The sequence below is a fragment of the Triturus cristatus genome, chromosome 12 (assembly GCF_964204655.1).
Source record: "Triturus cristatus chromosome 12, aTriCri1.1, whole genome shotgun sequence".
In the NCBI taxonomy this organism is placed as follows: Eukaryota; Metazoa; Chordata; class Amphibia; order Caudata; family Salamandridae; genus Triturus; species Triturus cristatus.
Genome location: NC_140595.1, coordinates 203,939,150 through 203,960,283, shown reverse-complemented (window position 1 = coordinate 203,960,283; position 21,134 = coordinate 203,939,150). Strand labels below are relative to the sequence as shown.

The 21,134-nt window shown below is 52.0% G+C and overlaps 1 protein-coding gene across 2 annotated transcripts in view; it reads left to right on the top strand.

The window, feature by feature from the left end:
* The window catches only part of PDPR (pyruvate dehydrogenase phosphatase regulatory subunit), a 567,407-nt gene that overhangs the window by 88,327 nt on the left and 457,946 nt on the right, over nucleotides 1-21,134 (top strand). For both annotated transcript variants that reach the window (XM_085640040.1, XM_085640039.1), the window contains exon 4: nucleotides 667-748. In XM_085640040.1, coding sequence (XP_085496166.1) covers nucleotides 667-748 — 82 coding nt within the window. The remainder of the gene's footprint in view (nucleotides 1-666; nucleotides 749-21,134) is intronic.

Sequence of the window (21,134 nt, the reverse complement as noted above, 5' to 3'; positions counted from 1 at the left end):
AGGTTAGCAGAGTCTGGGCCCAATCGACTTTGTGTATCCATCCTGCGATCCACCATGATCTGCCATCATTTTTTACTTTGCTCAGTCTATCATAACTAGAGGTCCACGGTTGGCGTTTTGATCATTTAGATGCTATGTTGCACTATAAACTTTCAAATTTCATAACTCCGGTTCTATTGATTGGATTTTTGTATTTTTGGTGTCAAATTTATTAAAATTTACTATATTTTTCTAAATTAGTGTGGGATTTGCCCTTTGCTGTGTTTTCACTTCTTTTTAAGTGCTGCATAAATACTTTACATATTGCCTCTAAGTTAAGCCTGACTGCTTTTGTGCCAAGCTACTAGAGGGTTAAGCACAAGTTAGTTCAGTGACTTTTGTGGTTCACTCTGACGGGATTGTGATTGTTGCACGAGAAGGGTTTCATACTAAGCAAATTGCCTCTTTGCTTTCTGTGCACTGTTAAAACTCGGTTTATTGTTTACCGTGACACTGCTCTCTCTTAAAACATTTGTATGTGCCACATTTTAGTAAGGTGTTCTGCATTCACACTATTTGCGATCTTAAGCCGACATTAGGAATTTTAGATGTATAAGTGTTCTTATAGTGCTGATGCAAAAGAGGTTGTTTGTATTGTATGCCATAAATAATGTTTTGCCATTACAGGATACACAAGGACTGGCTCCATTTTGCTGGCACAGACGCAGGACCGACTCATCTCCTTGAAACGCATGGTCTCCCGACTAAAGTACGTCTTAAATCGAAAGACTTTTCAAAAGCTTTATCTGTGATTACAGTTTTTTTTTTTTAACATGAATTCCATGAAAAAACTTGTGTTGTGTGTTTTTCCCTGGAGTATCATATGAACCTGGGAGTTTGCACTTATTTAGCAATTCTTGTCTTACTTAGAACCTCTTATGGGATCCCATATTAATAGCATATATGAAAGAAACACGTTTGTTATAGATTCCTTACCTTAGAATTACCTCCAGGCGTCCGACTGGATCTGGAAAGTTTTTCGTCAGCAGTACCTCTGCGCGTCGGAAGGTGGCGTCGGTCAGCTCCGCGTCCGTCGTTGGCGTCGTGGTCGCCGGGATGACCTCGCGGTAGCTACTTAGACGCCGCCCTCACGCACTGACGTCAGTTCTTTTTTTTTTTTCCGCGCCAGCCAGCGCAGATCCGGGAAGAGCGGTACTTCAGTACTTTTTGACTAACTTTTTCTCGACTTTTGTCAACTTCTTTTTTCGGTCTTCGACTCCTTAGGTGCACAAGGAATGCCCGGCTTCAAGCCCTGCGGTTCCTGTCATCGGATAATGTTGGTGACGGATCCGCATCGTGTGTGTCTTTTTTGCCTGGAGCGCGACCACGACCCCAAGTCATGCTCCAACGGCCGGTCGATGGCACCGAAGGCTTTGCGGAAATGGTCCCGAAAGCTGCTTGAGCACCGGCAGTCTGCTCCGCGCCGTACGAGGTCCCGGTCGCGAGGGAGGTCGAGGGACCGGTCGCAGAGCCACCATCATTCCGGTTCCAAGTCTTCGAAGTTTTCGCATTCGGGGTCGGGTAAGTCGAAGCAGAAGTCAAAGAAGCATCGTCGCTCTTCGACTTCTCCTCGTCGGTCGGCCGACCTAACCAGAAAGTTGTATAGATCCCTTCCCGCCACTCCGTGCGCGGAGCCCGAAGAGTCGACTTTGCGTTTCCCTCCCTTTCCAGGACCCGGAGCGACTCCCGCCCAGCTTTGTACGGTCTACGAAGCGATGCACGCCATCTTTGGGCGGCCCGAACCCGCCTGCGTCCCTTCCGGCCCCGCGGACCCGGTGGGGTCTAGGCCTTCTCCGCCGGCGGCTCCGGTCCCGGCGCCGCAGGGCCCCCTTGAATTCAGGCCTGAATCCGGATCGGCGCCAGTTGACCTGATCACGCCTCCAACGGCGCCGCTTCCTCCGGCACCACTACCGCGCTGGTGTCTGACCTTGGCATGTTGTCTCCTCCTACCGTGGCTATGGAGGAGGGAGCGTCATACGCAGTGGTGTTGTGTAGGGCGGGCGAGACTCTCAACCTCGAGCTTCCTACGGTGGCATTTAGGACTAACCTCCTGACAGAGGTGCTTCAACCGGCTGCAAGCTCTTTGGAGTCCTTGCTTCCGTTTAATGAGGCCCTCACTGACATCCTTTTGGGCACATCGTCCAGGCCCAACACGGGGCCTCCCGTGGACAGGATGATTGCCTGGCGCCACTGCCCGGCTCAGGACGACCCCACTTTCCTTTCCCGACACCCCACCCCGGAGAGCTTGGTGGTCCAGCCTCCACTTCCAAAAGCGCCTTCCCTAACGCTCCACCGGAAAGGGAATCCAAGAAGCGGGACCATCTTGGATAGAAAATGTTCTCTTCTTCCAGCTTAGGACTGCGGTCCATAAACACTGCATGTCTCTTGGGTCGTTATTCCCACTCTGTGTTGGATACGGTGGCGCAAGTGCTGCCTCAGTGTCCAGAGGAGGCCCGGACAGTGCTCTCCCAGGCTGTTGCCGCCGGGAGGGATGCAGCGAAGTTTGCGATACGTTGTGGGCTGGACACCGCTGACTCCCTGGGCAGGACCATTTCAACGTCAGTAGCGCTTCGTCGCTACGCCCGGAAGAGGTCAACTGGTTTTTCAGGGGATGTCCAGAACACCTTGATGGACATACCCTTTGATAGCTGTCGCCTTTTTGGCGACAAAGCAGACAACGCTCTAGAGTGTTTCAAGGACTCAGGGCTACAGCCAAGTCCTTGGGCCTCTCCACCTGCCCTCAGCAGTCTGCTTTTTGCCCCTTTGGTGGTTACGGAAGGGCTTCCTTGCTACATCCCGCCCAAAGCCACAGGCCGCAGCAAGTTACCCAACGTTTACGCGACCGGGATGTGGACACAACCATCGTGGTTCCGGGGGTCAGTGGGCGGACCAGTCCACAAACACCCCCCCCCTCTGCAGCAGCCTCCAAACCCTCCTAGTCCGACCTTACAGGCCCATCAAATGCCAGTGGGCGGCAGGATTCGCCATCACCTCCCCCACTGGCGCACACCTTCACCTCGGACAGCTGGGTTTCGCAAATAGTCCGAAGGGGCTACTCTCTCCCCATCGAGACTACCCCTCCAGCCATGCCATCCAGATACCACTGCATGTCGGAGGTTCATTGAGCCCTTCTACAGCAGGAAGTTATGGCTCTCTTGGCCAAGGGAGCCATCGAGCGCGTTCCTGTCTCAGAAGTAGGTCGTGGTTGTTACTCCTACTACCTTCTGGTCCCCAAGAAAGACAAGGGCCTGCGTCCTATCTTGGATCTCAGGGACGTCAGTCGCTCCCTCCGGAAGGAGAAGGTCAAGATGTTGACGCTTGCTCAGGTCTTGTCTGCCCACGATCCAGTTATGTTACGTTATGAAAATTTCTATAGCGCACGAATCACCCGGAGGCATCTCGGCGCTTGCTTTATTGTTGCTGAGGGTGAAAAGGAAAGGGGGAAGAGCATCCACGTTCAGCGTTACGGAGCAAGGAATAGAAAGGTTTTCAGTTTTTTCTTAAAAGCAGCGAGGGATGAGCATTTCCGGATGGCAATAGGGAGCGAATTCCAGTAGCGCGGGGCAAGACAAGAGAAAGACTTAGCCCCTGAGCGGGCCCGGCGAATTCTGGGGGTTTTCAGCAATTCCATGGCGTTGGACCGTAAGTTGAAGATCGGGGTCTTATTAATTCATTTATTAGCCAAGTATTTAGGACCCAAACAGTTTAGGGCTTTGTACGTGAGACAGCAGGTCTTGAACTGGGCCCGCTTCCTTATAGGAAGCCAATGGAGTTCTGATAAAATGGGGGCTGACGGTGATCCGGCCGGGCGATGAAGGATCATTCGGGCCGCTGTGTTCTGGATGACCTGCAATTTTCTTACCAGGGAAGATCCGAGTTCGGCCAGCATCGCGTTGCCGTAGTCGAGACGGCATATCACCATGGACTGTACTTCTGTTCTGCGGTGCTTGGTGGGGAGGTACGGAAGCATCTTTCTCAACAATCGCAGGCTGTAGTAGCAGGAGCTAGTGATTGTGGCGACATGGTCCTTCATAGAGAGAGCCTTGTCAAGTGTGAACCCTAAGTTCTTCACGCTCTCCTTCGGGATTGGGGCCGTGCCCAGCTCCTTAGGCCACCATTCTGTAGACCAGGAGAGAGAGGCTTTACCTACTAAGAGGATCTCCGTCTTACTAGGGTTCAGCTGGAGGAGATTCTCAGTCATCCAGTTAGAGATTGCAGACATTCCTGCTGCGAACCGTAGGTTTTCTGCTGGTGCATTAGGGTTGATTTTAAAAATAAGTTGGGTATCGTCCGCGTATGAGATAATCTCAAATCCACAGGATTCAGCAATTTTGGCTAGTGGCGACATATAAAGATTGAACAGAGTAGGACTTAAGCAAGAACCCTGAGGGACCCCTTTGTCGAGCCCATGTTTGCTAGATCTAAATGGCCCTAGCATGGTAGTTTGGTATCTTTCTACTAAGAAGTTTTGGAGCCATTTCAAGGCTTGCTCTTGAATTCCACAATAGGCTTGCTCTTGTATGCCACAATATCTGTCTTTCTAGCAGCTTGGTATGCGATATCGTGTCGAATGCAGCGGAGAGATCAAGGAGGACCAGAATGGCTGATCCTCCCGCATCCATTTCTAGCCTGAGGGAATCTGTAACTGTCAGCATTGCAGTTTCCGTGCTGAAGCCCGGTCTGAAGCCTGATTGCGAATGATCTAGGTGTTCATTTACTTCGAGGTACTGACTCAGCTGTTTGTTTATGGCTGCTTCTAAAGATTTTGCCAGCAGCGGAAGAAGTGATACAGGTCGGTAGTTTGCGCACGTAAGGGGGTCTGCTGTAGGTTTTTTCAGTATAGGGCGGACGAAGGCTTCCTTCCAGCTCGGAGGGATAGTGCTTGATTCTATGGAGCAATTGAAGATCGCTCGGACTTCCGAGGCGCAGCATGGTGCAATGAGGGCCATAACCCTGGGAGGGCAGAGGTCAACGGGTGACCCAGACTTAGCCGATGAGAGTAGGGAGAGTACGTCCGAATCTGTTAATGGTACAAATTGACTAAGCTTACTAAGCTTACTCGCTGACTTAGACTCTGATTCGGTATAGCTTGGGGGAACAGTGTTAGTGGGTGTTTGTGTGGAGGCAATATTGGCGTAGATCAGGCTGATTTTTGCCTCAAAATGAGTAGCTAACTAGTCGCATAAGGATTGTGACTCTATTTGCGGCACTCTACACGCCTGAGGATTAACGAAGTCTTTGACTATAGTAAACAGAGTTTTTGCGGAGTTGACCGCGAGGTCGATTTGATTTAGAATAAACGCTTTTCTAGCTGATTTTATGTTCTTGTGGTAATTAGTCAGAGAAAGTTTGTACGTCCTGCGGTCTGAGGCAGTGTGACTAGTTCTCCAGGACCTCTCCAACCCTTTGCACCTCGATTTTTCTAGCCTGAGTTCTAATGTGTACCATGGGGCAAATTTTCTTTGTTTGGCTGGACCGAACTTTTTGATAGGAATTAGTAAGTCAAATATTGTGGTAAGTTTAGTTGAAAAATCATCCAACAACTCTGACGTGTCTGCGTCAGGAATGAGGGAGGCCAGGGGTAGGGCGTTATAAGCAGCCGTAAAGGCTTCTAACGATAGGTTGTTCCATGGTCTTCGACATTGAGAAGAGCGACGTTCAGGTTGAAAAGGATTATTGGGGCTCTGTTGTCGAAGAGTGAAAGGGACCAGGAAATGGTCGGACCATGTGAGAGGAAGCGGGGGGAAGGCTGTGAGATTCACCATAGATGAGAAGATCAAGTCAAGGGCGTGACCTGCTCTGTGCGTAGGGGCGTTGGAGAGGAGGGCGAGGCCCATTTGTTTTAGACTCGTTAGAAGATTCAGTGTCGGAATTGTCTACGGTCTCTAAAAGTTGAAATCTCCGAGCAGGATAAAGTTGCTGGATGCTATTGTTTGAAGCGCGATCAACTCTACTAGTTCATTTACGAAATTCGTCCTAGGGCCTGGAGGGCGGTAGATCAGGGCTCAACTTGAAGAAGCCGGCTTCTAGCATAGGCGAAAGGTGGGTGGCTGTCCACTGGACTTTTAAGTGTTCTTTGTACCCAATTGCAATTCCTCCCCCAGAAGACTGGATGGTACCGTTGGACTTGCAGGATGCTTATTTTCACATCCCCTTCCTGCCGGCCCACCGGCGTTACCTACAGTTCACGGTAGGCCACAAGCATTTTCAGTTCACCGTGCTCCCCTTTGGCCATACCAGCGCCCCTCGGGTGTTCACGAAAGTGATGGCGGTGGTCGCTGCTCATCTGCGCAGATCAGGGGTTTCAGTCTTCCCCCTATCTCGACGACTGGCTGTTGAAGACTGGCTCGCCCCAGACTGTCGTCTCCCACTCCAGACTACGGCCAACCTCCTGCATTCGCTGGGGTTCTCCATCAATGTGCCGAAGTCACACATGATTCCCTCTCAGAAGCTCCTTTTCATCGGAGTGGTTCTGGACACGTGGTTTCGGGTCTATCCTCCAGAACAGCGAGTCCGGGATACTCGGGCTATGATTCCGATCTTTCAGCCTCTATCCCGGGTTTCAGTCAGAATGACCCTGAGGCTGCTGGGCCTCATGGCCTCCTGCATCCAGCTGGTCGATCATGCTAGGTGGCATATGCGGGCTCTGCAGTGGGACCTGAAGTTCCAGTGGGCGCAGCATCAGAGGAATCTGTCCGATTGTGTCCAGATCTTGAGGGCACTGCTCGTTAGTTTGCAGTGGTGTCTCACGAACCAGGAATGGGTCAACGGCAGATCCCTCTCCCTTCTCCAACCAGACTGTGACAGGCGCCTCCCTTCTGGGATGGGGTGGCCAAATGGGAGAGGCGGAGATCAGAGGCCTTTGGTCTCTGGCAGAGTCCGGGCTCCACATTAACCTTCTGGAGCTCCGGGCGATTCGTCTTGCACTGAAAGCATTCCTTCCCTCTGTCTGGGGAAGAGTAGTGCAGGTGTTCACGGACAACACCACTGCCATGTGGTACTGCAACAAACAGGGCGGGGTGGGGTCATGGACCCTATGTCAGGAGGCCCTCCGCCTCTGGACATGGCTGTAACATCAGGGCATATCCCTGGTGGTTCAACACCTGGCAGGTTCCCTAAACGCCAGGACGGATGGACTCAGCCGCAGGTGCATGATGGATCACGAATGGCGTCTTCACTCGAAGGTGGCGCAAGGTCTCTTTCGCGAACGGGCAGAGCCTTGGTTAGATCTATTTGCCACCGAAGAGAACGTGCAATGTCAGCCATTCTGCGCGTTGGAATTTCCAAGGCGGCAGTCGTTAGGCAACGCTTTTCATCGCGAGTGAAGTTGCGGTCGAATATGCGCCCTTCCGCCTATACCACTTCTGCTCAGAGTGCTGAAGAAGATCAGGCGCGATCGGGCCCAAGTCCTCCTTGTGGCTCCGGTTTGGGCTGGTATAAAAAGCATAAAAAACAACCCGACATTGAACTTGGTGCTAGAATGTGCATGTGACAAAATAAGTGGCGACGCAAGTGACAATGTGTATACAGCGAAAAACGGCGCAAGGTGGGATAATATATACAGTGAAGAATGGCTCGGACATTGCTTTCAACAAAATTTGCAATTATTTGATGGAACCATAATCAATAACGCGCTGTCAAGTTGCGCTAATTCAATGTCGGTTTGTTTTTTATGTTTTTTATGCAATTCCTTGCCTACAGTGCTGATACAACTGTACTTGATTATGTTTTAAAATATATGATGCCTTGTGCACTTCCCAAAAAAATCGCTGACCAAGAGTCTTCCTTTCCCTGTGCTGCAATGTGCTTTGACATGCATACTCTAAACCGTCTCTCATAATTATACCAGTTGAGATATTGTTGTTTTTCTCTTGTACCTACCCACCTCTCAACGTGGATTATGGGTGATACTCCTCTAGTACTTTACGTGACATGGGGTGCACCAAGCGTGCGGTTATGTACAAGAGACTTTTGTCCCAGCCCTGGGAAAGAACATAACTGTGTCGCTGTAAGTCCTTCTGGTAGCTCTTGTGTGAAATGTAAATATTGCGTGCATGCCCAGAACCGTGTGCCGGCATGCTATGTATGTTGAGTGCATGCACTATGCAGTGTGGCCTGCAAATTTATTAGTGGTATGAACTATATGCGTGAGTGAGCCTGAATGCTGAAGCCTGTAGGATCAATTTTTTTATACCCCTTACATGGCATAGTACAAGATGGAGGATGAGGACCGCTTCCCCGGACAGTGGAAGTATATTGCATACATTTCTGTGGTTGCTAGGTAGAGACCCCGACTCTGAAATGTGAAGAGTCACATGGGGTGTCCTGTTCTCAGGACACCCCCGCGCCGCACGGCCACCAGCAGTGTGTGTGCGCCCCTCCCTCGCTACTGCCCACGTTGTGCCTGCCTCGCTGATCTCGCCGTATTTGCGTGTGCCTTAATATTTTGTTCTGTTTCCTTTCTGTTTTAAAATTGCCTGTATAATCGTGACTGTTGTTCCCTTGCACGTTGGTGTTTTGAAGTGTTTATTGTCCTCCAGTCCCCCTGTGCCTGCCCGCCCCGCTGCCGTCCTAACAGACACGCCCCCTTTTCGTTCTGTGCCCTCCCCGCTCCCGCCTCCCAGCTGCTCCTCCCTCCCTCCCACTTGGCCATAAATGGCGACCGCGCGGCGCAGGTGAGTGTGACCTGTTCTCAGGACACCCCCGCGCCGCATGGCCACCAGCTGTGTGTGTGCCCCTCACTCGCTGATCTCGCCGTATTTGCGTGTGCCTTAATATTTTGTTCTGTTTCCTTTCTGTTTTAAAATTGCCTGTATAATCGTGACTGTTGTTCCCTTGCACGTTGATGTTTTGAAGTGTTTATTGTCCTCCAGTCCCCCGGTGCCTGCCCGCCCAGCTGCCGTCCTAACAGACACGCCCCCTTTTCGTTCTGTGCCCTCCCCGCCTCCCAGCTGCTCCTCCCTCCCACGTCGCCATAAATGGCGACCGCGCGTACGCACAGCGGTCACGCGCAGCGATTGTGCGCCGAAGGCACGCCGAAGGCACGCCAAAGGCAAGCCCGTCTGCGCCTGTCCGCGCCTGGACCGCGCCCAGCGCCAGGACCCCTGGCCCCCGCCGATGCAAGACGAACCGAGGGACCTACGACGCCGCCGCACTCAACGCCGGCCGGAACCCCGCCTGCTGCCGAGCCTCCCCCAAACGCTTCCACGGACCCTTCACCTGCACTAGCTGCAAGTTCACCTGCCTCCGAACCTGCACCGCACCCGCCAAGCCAAGCACCAGCAACAATCACCTCAAGTGCATCCTGCTCAACACCCGCTCCGTCCACAGACACGCCGTCGAACTCTGGAACCTGCTCGACACAACATCACCAGACGTCGCGTTCCTCACTGAAACTTGGATGAACGACTCCTCAGCCCCCGACATCGCCATCGCCATCCCGGATGGATACAAGATCATCAGGAGGGACCGCGTCAACCAGACCGGAGGAGGCATCGCCATCGTCCACAAGAACACCATCCGCATCACGACCGACGCCGACGACACCTTCACCGCCTCCGAACACCTCCACTTCCAGATCCACACCGACCTAAAGACGACCCTCAGAGGCACCCTCATCTACAGACCCCCGGGACCACGCACACAATTCAGCGAAGACATCACGGACTTCATCAGCCCACACGCCCTCCCCTCCGCCGACTACATCCTCCTAGGGGACCTAACTTCCACCTGGAAAACAACAAGGACCGCAACACCGTCGCCCTGCTGGACAACCTCGCCAACCTCGGACTCAAGCAACTGGTCAACACCCCCACCAACTATGCCGGTCACACGCTTGACCCCGTCTTCTCATCCAGCAAGCACATCGCCTTCGACCACTCCACCGGACATCACTGGACCGACCACAGCTGCGTCCACTTCAGCTTCAGGAAAACCACTACCCACCACCACCCGCAACAGGTTCCCCACAGAAGCTGGAGCAAGATCACCGCCGACCAGCTCACCACCTCCCTCAGCCAGAACCCACCTGCCAGCACACCGGACCCCAACGAAGCTGCCCGCAACTTCACGCAATAGCTGACAGCCTGCGCCGACGACCTCGCACCACTGACGAACCCTCCCAGCAAACCCAGAGGCAAGAAGGCCCCCTGGTTCACCGAACAACTCAAGGACTCCAAAAAGACCTGCCGCACCCTCGAGAAAGCCTGGCTACTCGACCGGACCATTGACAACATGACCGCCCTCAAACACGCGACCCGCAAGCACCACCAGCTCATCCGCCCCACCAAGAAGAAATCACTGAAGGAGCGACTGGACAACAACGCCCACGACAGCAAGGAACTCTTCAGCATCGTCAAGGAGTTCTCCAACCCCAGCACCGGCAACAACGACATCACCCCCTCACAAGACCTCTGCGACTCCCTCGCCTCGTTCTTCCACCGCAAGATTGCCGATATCCACAACAGCTTCGGCACACCATCCTCGCACCCAACCGTCGAACCAACGCACCCCACCACGACCCTCCGCACCTGGACCGCAGTGACCACCGAAGACACAGCCCGCACGATGAACACCATCCACTCCGGTTCTCCGACTGACCCCTGCCCCCACCACGTCTTCAACAAGGCCAACTCCACCATCGCACCCCAACTCTGAGACGTCATCAACACCTCCTTCGACACCGCCACCTTCCCGGGGAGCTGGAAGCATGCCGAGCTCAGCGCCCTACTGAAGAAACCAACAACGGACCCCACCGACCTCAAACTTCCGCCCCATCTCGCTCCTCCCTTTTCCTGCCAAAGTCATTGAGAAGATCGCCAACAGACAGCTTGCCGCCTTCCTCGAGACGAATGGATCCCTCGACCCCTCGCAGTCCGGTTTCAGAGCCAACCACAGCACCGAGACCGCCCTCATCGCAGCCACCGACGACATCCGAGCCCTTCTCGACAACGGGGAAACAGCAGCACTCATCCTCCTGGACCTCTCCGCCGCGTTCGACACTGTCTGCCACCGCACCCTAGTCCAACGCCTCAGCAACACCGGCATCCAAGAGAAGGCATTGAAGTGGATCATCTCGTTCCTCGCTGGAATAACACAGAGAGTCCGCCTCCCCCCGTTTCGTTCCGAAGCCACCGAAGTCATCTGCGGCGTCCCGCAAGGATCATCACTCAGCCCCACCCTCTTCAACGTCTACATGAGACCTCTTGCTACCATCGCACGCCAACACAACCTCAACATCTCCTACGCCGACGACACCCAGCTGATCCTCTCCCTCACCAGAGACCCCGACACCGCCAGAACCAACCTCCACGAAGGGATGAAAGACGTCGCCGAGTGGATGAAGAACAGCCGCTTGAAACTGAACTCAGACAAGACGGAAGTCCTCATCCTTGGACCATCACCCTCCGCCTGGGACGACTCCTGCTGGCCCCCAGCCCTGGGCACCGCCCCCAAGCCGACAGACCACGCACGCAACCTGGGCTTCATCCTGGACTCCTCCCTCTCGATGACTAGATAAGTCAACGCCGTCTCCTCTTCATGCTTTCACACCCTCCGCATGCTCCGCAAGATCTTCCGATGGATCCCGATCGAAACCAGGAAGACGGTCACCCAGGCCCTCGTCACCAGCCGGCTGGACTACGGAAACACCCTCTACGCCGGAACCACAGCCAAGCTACAGAAAAGACTAAAACTAATCCAAAACGCCTCCGCCCGACTCATCCTGGACATCCCTCGACGCAGCCACATCTCCAGCCACCTGAGGAACCTGCACCGGCTCCCCGTCAACAAGAGGATCACGTTCAGACTCCTCACCCACGCACACAAGTCTCTCCACAACCTGGGCCCCAAGTACCTCAACGACCGCCTGACCTTCCACACGCCCACCCGCCAGCTACGATCCGCTAGCCTCGCCCTCGCCGCCGTACCACGCACCCGAAGAGCCACCGCCGGAGGCAGATCCTTCTCCTACCTGGCGGCCAAGACATGGAACTCCCTCCCCATCCACCTTCGGCTGACCCAGGACCACCTCGCCTTCAGGAGACAACTCAAGACCTGGCTGTTCGAGCAGTAGCGGCCCCCCTCCCCCAAGCGCCATGAGACGCTTCCGGGTGAGTAGAGTGCTATACAAGTGTTTTGATTGATTGATTGATTTAAAAACTACATGAGATCTTTTGTAGCAAGAGGCTTCTAAGATTCTTCCTGAGCACTGCCATTTGGTTGATGAATGGGGTGGGAGTGCAGTTTCTGTTTAGTCAAGTGGGGAAGTTTTTGATCGAGACTTCTTCCTCACCTTTGGAATATTCCCCAGGTGTCAGACTGGATCCGCAAACTTTTAAGCAGTAACTCTGCTTGCTGGTTTGGGGTGCCGTGTGGTCCACACTGATGCTTGTCTGCTCTGGACGTGATATATAGGTGAACCATATGAGACCGGAAGGTGAAATTCTACCTCAACAAGCACCGGAAAACTGTGTGGCAAAACTAGTCCAGGTCAAAAGTTCTGTCTCCGTCCAGTTTGAGATCTAGAAGTTGCCGGCGTTGTTCCAGGGGTCGTCTTCCTCTCGATCCAAACCTTCGGGTAAGTTAAAGAAATAACACAAGGAATCTTAGTGGGACTTGCCCATTTCCTTCCTCTCTCTCCCCAAAGAAGATGCGGAAAACAGCACCATACAACTCTGACTTCGGAGCCTATCCTACAACTCTTTCTGGCACAACCAGAGTTCAGTGAGGCCATGCCCCAACTCTTTGGATCCTTGCCAACTGGACCCTCTGAGCCCATAACTGGGCTGCCTCCAGCGCTACTCTCGATTCCCACTCTGGCACTATGGTCCCCTCCAGTCCCCGGTGCATTCACGTCAGATATGGCCCGAATGTCTTCTCTGACCTTGATTCAGCACTGCTTCGATCTCGAGTGAAGTTGCACCTGCCCGCTGTTAAGGCACCATTTCCTCCACTTGACCTGCCTCCATGACCGATGCACACCCTGCATTCCCTCTTTGGCACGGAATCAGATAATGGGTATGATGTGGGTGATGAGATTGGCCAATTCGCATGATGACCTGCAGGAGGCTAGTGGCCTTGATGCCTCCCTGAGTCATATCTTCTCTCACCCCCCTGGCCCTGACACTGAGAAGAGTGGTTCATGAACCATCATTATGTGTAGTGCGGGCGAAGTTCTTGACCTCTAGCTCCCCACAGCCATAGTGGAGCAGAGCTGAATGTAGGTGCAAACCCTGCACGCTGATGTCAGTTCCTTTCTTGCCACACCATGAAATTTGGATCGGAGCTCCACTCCCTTTTCGTTTGTTGACAAATTTGTTCAAATTCATTTTTTCTGTGCGTTTGGTAACAATGTCCGACTGAAGTTTTTTTGGGTGTATTTGTAAAGTAATCTATCACATTTTCTAGCGCTGAGCAGGTGTGTATGCCTAGCCGTGCCTATAGTGGGTTGGTTAATAGCCAGGTCTTCAGCTTCTTGTGGAATTCAAGAAGAGAGGAGGAGACTCTGATGTGGAGATAGGTCATTCCATGCTTTAGAAGGGATGTAAGAGAGCACCGGAGGTGTCTGGATTGTTGGTGGAATGAGATGCAACTGCTCAGGTACATGGGACCTGTGATGTGGGGTGTCTAGACTGTGGTGTGATGCGAGGTCTGCGTGGGAGGTTGAGGATGAGTCTGGACGTCGAGTTCTGGATGGTTTAGAGTCTTCTAGTGAGTTGCTTGGTGATCCTGGCATCGAGGGTGTTCATAGTCCAACTTGCTGGTGACTAGGGCGTGAGAGACAGTTTTTCTAGTGTTGCTTGGGAGCCATTTGAAGATCTTAGTCAGTATCTTCAGGATGCAGTGATGGTATTGACTTGTGCGGTCATGTCCAGTTTGCTGTTGATTATTCCAAGGTTCCTGGCATGGGTTCTGGATGTGGTTGTGGATCTGAGCTCGCTGGCCACCAGTTGGATTTCCGTGGCGGGGTGTTCTTGCTGAAGATCACTAACTCTGTCTTGTTGGTGTTGAGCTTGAGACAGTTGGCTTTCATCTAGTTGGCAACTTAGGTCATACAGCCGGTGAACTTGTTTCTTTTTTTGGTGGGCTTGTCCAAGAGGGAGAGCATGAGTTGCGTGTTGTCTATGTGGGAGAGGATGTTGATGTCATGTGCACGGATGTCATTGGCCTGAGGGATCATATGTTCATTGATGAGGGTGGGGCTGGTCGATGAGCCTTGAGGCACCCTGCAGATGAGTTTGCGAGCTTCAGAGGAACAAGGTGCAAGGCTGACATTGTGTTCTGTCTGTTGAAACAGAGCAGATCCAGTAGAGAGCAGATGCTTGTATGCCAATCTCTTGCAGATGTCTGATGAGGATAGAGTGTGAGAATGTGTCAGATGTTGCAGAGTGGTCCAGTAGAATTAGGGCTGCAGTGTTGCCTTTGTCATGGTTCATGCGATGTTGTCTGTGGCAGTGATGAATCCGGAGAGGAGGTTGTTGGTGAGGCATCAGTTAATTAGTTTTTACAAGACCTTTGCTAGGTTTGTTAGGAGGAAGATGTCTGTATTTGAAATGTGTGACTGGGTCAGCAGATAGTTTCTTGAGCAGGGGCATGATGGTGGCATGTTTCAAGGTATGCGTAAATGTGGCTCAGTCGATGGAGTTGTTGAGGATGGGTGCTAGCGCGTCACTGGTCGGTAGGAGTCTTTAGAGAAGGTGTGGTGGGGAAGGGCCGGATAGAGCCCCTGAGTGGTTGGTCTTCATGATAGCAACAATTTGGATGGTGGAGATAGCAGGCCACGAGGTCAAGGTTCGTTCATAGGCAGGGATGGGGAATTGAGTTGTGACAGTGACTGGGTTGGGGCTGTCTTCTAGGTGAAAGTTATGGTCTTTGAGGAGGGTGAAGGTGCTGGTATTGATTATAAGGGGTGTAACGACGTCTGTGATGTTGCTGGCAAAAATTGTAATGAGTTTCTGGTGGTCTGTAGATGAGGTTTCCACCCAGAGAGAAGTTGGCTGTGATGCATATCTTGAATGTGAGGTGTTCAATGTTGCTCTTGGAGGTGTCTCTGTGGAGGTGGCACAGCTGATGGTATCTTTGAATTTAATGGCAACTCCACCTCCAGGCTTATGCTTACGGACTTGCCTAAATATCTTGTATCCATCGGGGATTGATGTACACATGTCCAGTGCCAAGAATGAGTATGGCCATGTTTCCATAAGAGAGTGCAGGTCCTGAGCATGGCCATGCAGCAGGTCCCATATCTCTATAGTGTGTTTGGTGAGCAAGCTGGGGTTGAGGAGCATGCGTGCAGGTGTGGCGTGTTTGGGTGGTGTCTATGTGAGCGCGAGTAGGTGGCTGGTTTGGGTGAGTGTGAGTGAGTGGGGTGCTAGGTGGTGTTAGTGTGGAAGTGGTGGGTTTAGGATGTGGGAGAGTGCATGAGAACTTGCAGGAGGCGCATGTGAATGTTTATACTGTGTTGTGTGGTGCATTGTGGCAGCAGTGCGGCAAGTGGCACCCATGGTTAGTGGTGTGGAGGAGCACAGTAGGATATCGGTGGGTAGGGGAGAACCAGTGTTCCACGCGCTGGGTTCTGTCCATGTAGAGACTGAATTGCCTTTGGCGTGCACAAACAGATTGCCAACAGCACACATCCACAGTGCAACCGCCATTAAACCATGCAGTAAGTGTGGGAAACAGATGTCTGTGATGGATCTGCACCTGGTCAGGCTCTGGTGTTTCGGCTCAGTACATGACTCCAGGACATGGAAAGAATATGCCCCCATGCACCCAAAGATGATCCGGGACTGTGAAGTGAAGGTATATGTCGCTGAACACCGAAAAAAGTCACGGACCTGGCACAGGTCCCGCTCTAAGTTGAGGTCGTGAACCCATTCCCATTCTAGAGGTCATTCTCATGGCATGTTTTCTTCACGGTCCAAGTCGAAGAAGAAGCATAAGTAGTCAAAGCAAGTCTAGATCCCATCTTGCCACTCTCTCGCCAAAGAGATGTTGGGATGGGGTCAAGGTGGCAATTGATCTCGTCCCCGATCGAGGAGCCGATTCCACAACTGGTCCTGCTGCATACCGAATCGCCCATTCCATCAAAAAAGCTGCAGCAGATCTAGGCATTTAAGGAGGCCATGCTACATATTTTGACACTCTTCCGGCTCCCTGTAATGCGCCTTCAAGCCCCAAGATTCCAAAGGGGCCTCCAGTGTGGTTCCGGTTTGCTGGGCTGCCTTCAGCACCATCTGTGCCCTCCTCAAACCTGCCTTGGGTTTTGCACCAACTCGGTTCCGGCTTCTGATGTGGCTCCAATACCTGCGCTAGTTGTTTCTTCATTGGCACCGGTCCCAACTGTGCTGGAGATCGAGCGCCTGCTGACTCCGGTGTCCAACCCAAAAACAAACCAGTCGCGCCCCAAGCAAAGGTTGCGTTATGATTCCACACCAGCATACCCAACTGCTATATCTTTTGATTCCGACCAAACACTTGCCCTACCAGGAAGCCTTTCTCACAGGCTCCATTATCTTTTTGCCTCTGGTTCTGACCAGAATTTGCCTCCACCTGATCCATCCTTATTGGGTTTTCTGACATAAGCAACAGAATGCGTTGGCCGGCACAGGCCAACCACAATAATGCAAAAATGCAAGCAGTAATCTCACCGCTACTCTTATATTTATTTTGTACAATCTTGTTTCGATCTGAAGAGAGAGGTTCTGAACAATTTATAAACAGAGAACGCAATCAAACAAGCCATATCAGCAGGAGTCCTGCAATGAACTGTGCGAGTTAGTGGATCCTTCCTAACAGTCCTGAAATAAATGGGGGGCTTTTGCAACCCCCACCATGGTATAATCGACCACAAAACTCCAAGTATACAGGCACTTGATCCTCACATAAAATCCCCCCCCCCCCCCAGCATCCTTCGTCCTTCCAACCTTCCTGTGTGCCAAGACAAATGTAGTGGCTAAGCTCCCTCAAACTACTAGGGTCCATGTTTGATCGATCTAATGCCTCATTTCTGGATGTTCGGTCTACTTGAGGCATCTGCAAGGCGTCCATGATGCCATCCCAGGCTGCCTCTATGGGTCTCTTTGTAGCCCTCGTGCCTGAGCGCCATGACCTCAGCTCTGCCCCACTTAAGTGACGCTGTGCACCACTGTCCCACTCCAAGTAGTGCTCCAGCCCTCCAATGCATGGCAATCAGTCTGCGGACCATCAGCATTGCTAAGTCAGTTAAACTGTTCATTGCTCATCCCATATGCCCTTGCCTATAGAGCACTAAGATGCCGCTAGCCACATTATAGAGGACATTAGAGCCTTTTAGTTCACTAAGCCTATTTGTGACCTCCAACCGTAGGTCCCAAGCTTGTGGGCAATACCAGAACATTTGCCGTGTTGGACTCGAGCTTAATGCAACGCAGGCAAGTTGATGAGGAACCTGGAAAGATCCTATGGAGCCTTGCCAGGGGGAGGTGGGCCCTATGCATTATGTTGTGTTGGATATATTGAAACCGGGCATTGTGGGAGACCCTGCTGGGATATATAAGGGCCCTGTCCCATTCTTTTTGTGGCAGTTCTTGGCCCAGGTCCACCTCCCAAGCCCTGCGGAGTGCTATTAAGGGGTCCTGTGTCAGGTGTGAAAGGACCCTAGTCAGCCACGATATCAGCAGTGAATGGAAGTGGTGAGGCGGGGGGTTGAAAAAACCCAAAATATAAATAAAACCACTTACTTTCACGGCTGCTGTCTCTCCTCCGTCGTTGCTTCTCTTCCTGACTAGTCGGGGAAGCAGGAAGCACACAGGCTCCCCTAAGCCAATCACAGCTCTGCTGTCAGCAGTGTTGTGATTGGTCTGAGCACCATGGTTCGGCGCTCAAACGGGGACTGGCAGCATGGTCATGCTCTCCACCTAGGCTGTGGATTACAGCCCGGTGGAGAACATGCCAAGTGCGCATGACTGTTTGGCTGGCCGGCCGGCCGGCCAAAAAGTCATGCGCACTTAGGAAGTGCTCACCACTCCTCCTCCCAGTAACATCAGCCCGCCCTCCCCTAACCCAGCCCTGTAGTTCCGAAAAATAAAATGATTATAACGATGTTATCATTTAATTTTTCCTTTTTCCACTGCTCTGAGAGCAGTGAGGAGCTGCCCCTGGTTATCAGCTGATGGCCCTCCCCCATAATGTGCATTGTCTGTATGAGTGGGTGCTGGGTGGGTTCCGTATCAGTAATGTACCATAATCTTTACCATTCCACCACCAGTCAGCCATTGGCGAGAAAGTGCCAATGCGGTGAGGTCTGTCATTTCTCCGCTGGTCAAAAGGGACCAGCGTCCCTTCCTGAAACAAATCTCCCAAGGTGCCCAACCCCGCCTCTTCCAATAGCATCACTCCCAATCCGTTCTTTGAATGATCTGATAGATCCCAGCCGGATTACAGGTGCATATTGAGGCGTATCTGGCATGAGACGTGAACCCCTCTGTAAGCTACCGTGAGCCACTTACATTAGCCCGCCAGCCTGCTGGAGCAAACCTCTTGTATCACCCACTGCACATGGGGCATTGGAGGGCAGTCCTAATTCATCTTAAGTAGTCCATTGCAGCTATGCTGCCAAGTAATGATAATCAAAATTTGGAGCTCCTAGGCACCCCTCATCTTCTAGGAGTTGCATTTTGGTCAACAAGATGCAATGTCGCGCTTTGTTCCACAGGCAACCCCCCAACATTGTTTGTAATGTACGAAAAGTGCTGCAATGGATATTCACTGGTAGATTGTGAAATAAATATAAGAGACGGGAGGAGTATCACCATATTTGATAGGGAGACCATGCTCTGTACTAATAATGGGAGTGTACGCCAAAATGTTATCTGTGGTCAGAGGGAGGCCACCACCCTCGTGAGATTCCCATCACTGAGGTTGTGCATAGCATGATCAATGTTGATACTTAAGTAGCTAAAGCTGAGGGCTACCAGCGGAAAGAATGCTCGTCTACTCTGAAACATTACGGTGGGCAATCAGGGTGGGGTGGAAATAGGTGAGTTTTGGATCAGTTTACTCCTAGCCCTGAGGCGGCTCAGAACTCTGCAAACACCCTCACTATCTCGTAGATGCCCTGTCACACATCTTTTACATAGATCAAAACATCATCCGCGTATACCAAGACCACTTGTGTGGATCCCTTTACGGTTATAGCCCAGGTCTGAACCCACTGCTGCAGCCTCTGTGCCAATGTCTCAATCGCCAGGCCGAAGAGAAGCGGGGAAAGGGGACTACCCTGACGGGTCCCTCTACTGACCTAGAATAAGGCTGAGATGCTTTGTCCTATACGTGCTCTTGTTGGGGTCTCGGAGTATAGGAGCCATATGAGCCTTGAAAGCCGGCCATCAATGCCTGCTTTCGTCAGTACAGCAAATGTACTCCCAGTCAGCGGTATCAAACGCCTTTTCCAGGTCGAATACCAAGCATGCTGCATAGGGCCACCGTGCCGGTGCCACCTCCAACACTACATAGAGCCTCGGCATATTAAGCGTCTTAGACCCACCCGGGATTAACCAGTTCTAATCTGGGTGGACCAGATGCAGGAGATGCTTGAGGAGTTTCACTGCAATGATTCTGCTCAGTATCGTGTAATTCGTTCCCAACATGAACAAGGGCCGATAGGGCGCCATCTTTCTATGGGTCCCTCCCGGTTTTCGGAAGAGGAGAGACTAGTGACGCCTCACAGAGTGTCGAAGGCAAGCACCCCGTAGTGAGGTCTGTGGTATACAGTTCCAACAATTTAGGGGCAAGTAGCACCTCATATGCTTTATAAAATTCGATAGGAAACTAGTCGAGTGCCGGGGTTTTGCTTGTGGCGTCTCCCCTAATGGTCCCCCTAATTTGCAGCTCAGTGAATGGGATGTTAAGTTCCTCTCTCCCCATTAGATCAATGACTGGCAGCGTAACCCGAAGGAGGTCGGGGATTTGTGCCTGTAGTTCTGGTAGTTTGTGTTAAATGGCACATGTATCTCGATTTGACTTGTGGCAAGCTGCGTTGGGGTTATTCGTATCACAGTAATGGGAGTGATATCCACTGCACTCTGTAGTAGCCATGCCAGCAGTCAACCCGGTGTATCACCTTCAGCAGTGCTTAATTTGTAAAATATTAAGTGCCAGGGCTCTGACCAGGAGGCCACTGCAGCTTGCACCACCCATCGCCCCTGTCATCGCTGCCTAAACAACTACTATCCATCTCTCTCGCATGTAAGTGCGATAGTTTAGATTATTCCTGGTCCCCAAAGCTAAAGTAATGGCTAAGGAGGCAGGTATTAGTAATTTTTTATTGTATATTGTTTCCCTAAACAACTGTTATACTGCTCATCTCTAAATTACATGAGCAGCGACATCTTGTGGCAGACTGCTCTAAGTGTGGCATTGACAATTAGGTGCCGGTGCTGAGCACTGGAAACCAGTTAAGTGCCGGTGCTCAGAACCGGAAAACTCCGGCTCAAATTAAGCACTGACCTTCAGAATGTATTCTGGCCTGATGAGCCCTATAATCTAGACATCTCAAAGATTTAAGAGTCAAGCCTGCCTCTCCTGTTCTTTAGTGAGAACCAGCTTCGTAGCAGGATCGTCTCGTGCAGTGATTTCCAGAGCTCCTAGTGATGTCTAGGTCGATTCACAGTACTGAGTAGCTTGTGCGCCCATTACTGTATGTATACAATGACCCCCAACACCTTTCATTGCCTCCCATTCCGTCAATCTAGAGGTAGCCTTCTAGACCGCTGGCGCAGGTGGTGGTGAATGGTAGAGTGTCGGCTCCCTTCGAGTTGGGCAGGGGCACGCGTCAGGGTTGTCCGCTGTCGCCTCTCCTCTTTGCGCTCGCTTTGGAGCCCCTGGCGGGGTGGTTGCGGTGGCACCCATCGATTCGTGGTCTCCGATGGACCCCAGAGTATGAGGACCGAGTCTCTCTCTATGCGGACGATATTCTTTTGTATCTCGCTTCCCCGCGTGAATCGTTGATTGTGTTGGTGGATGTATTGTCCTCCTTTGGCCGTAACTCCGGCCTAGTCATCAACTGGGCTAAGTCCTGTGTTTATGTTCTTTTTGGAGAGGCTCCTATCCTCCCG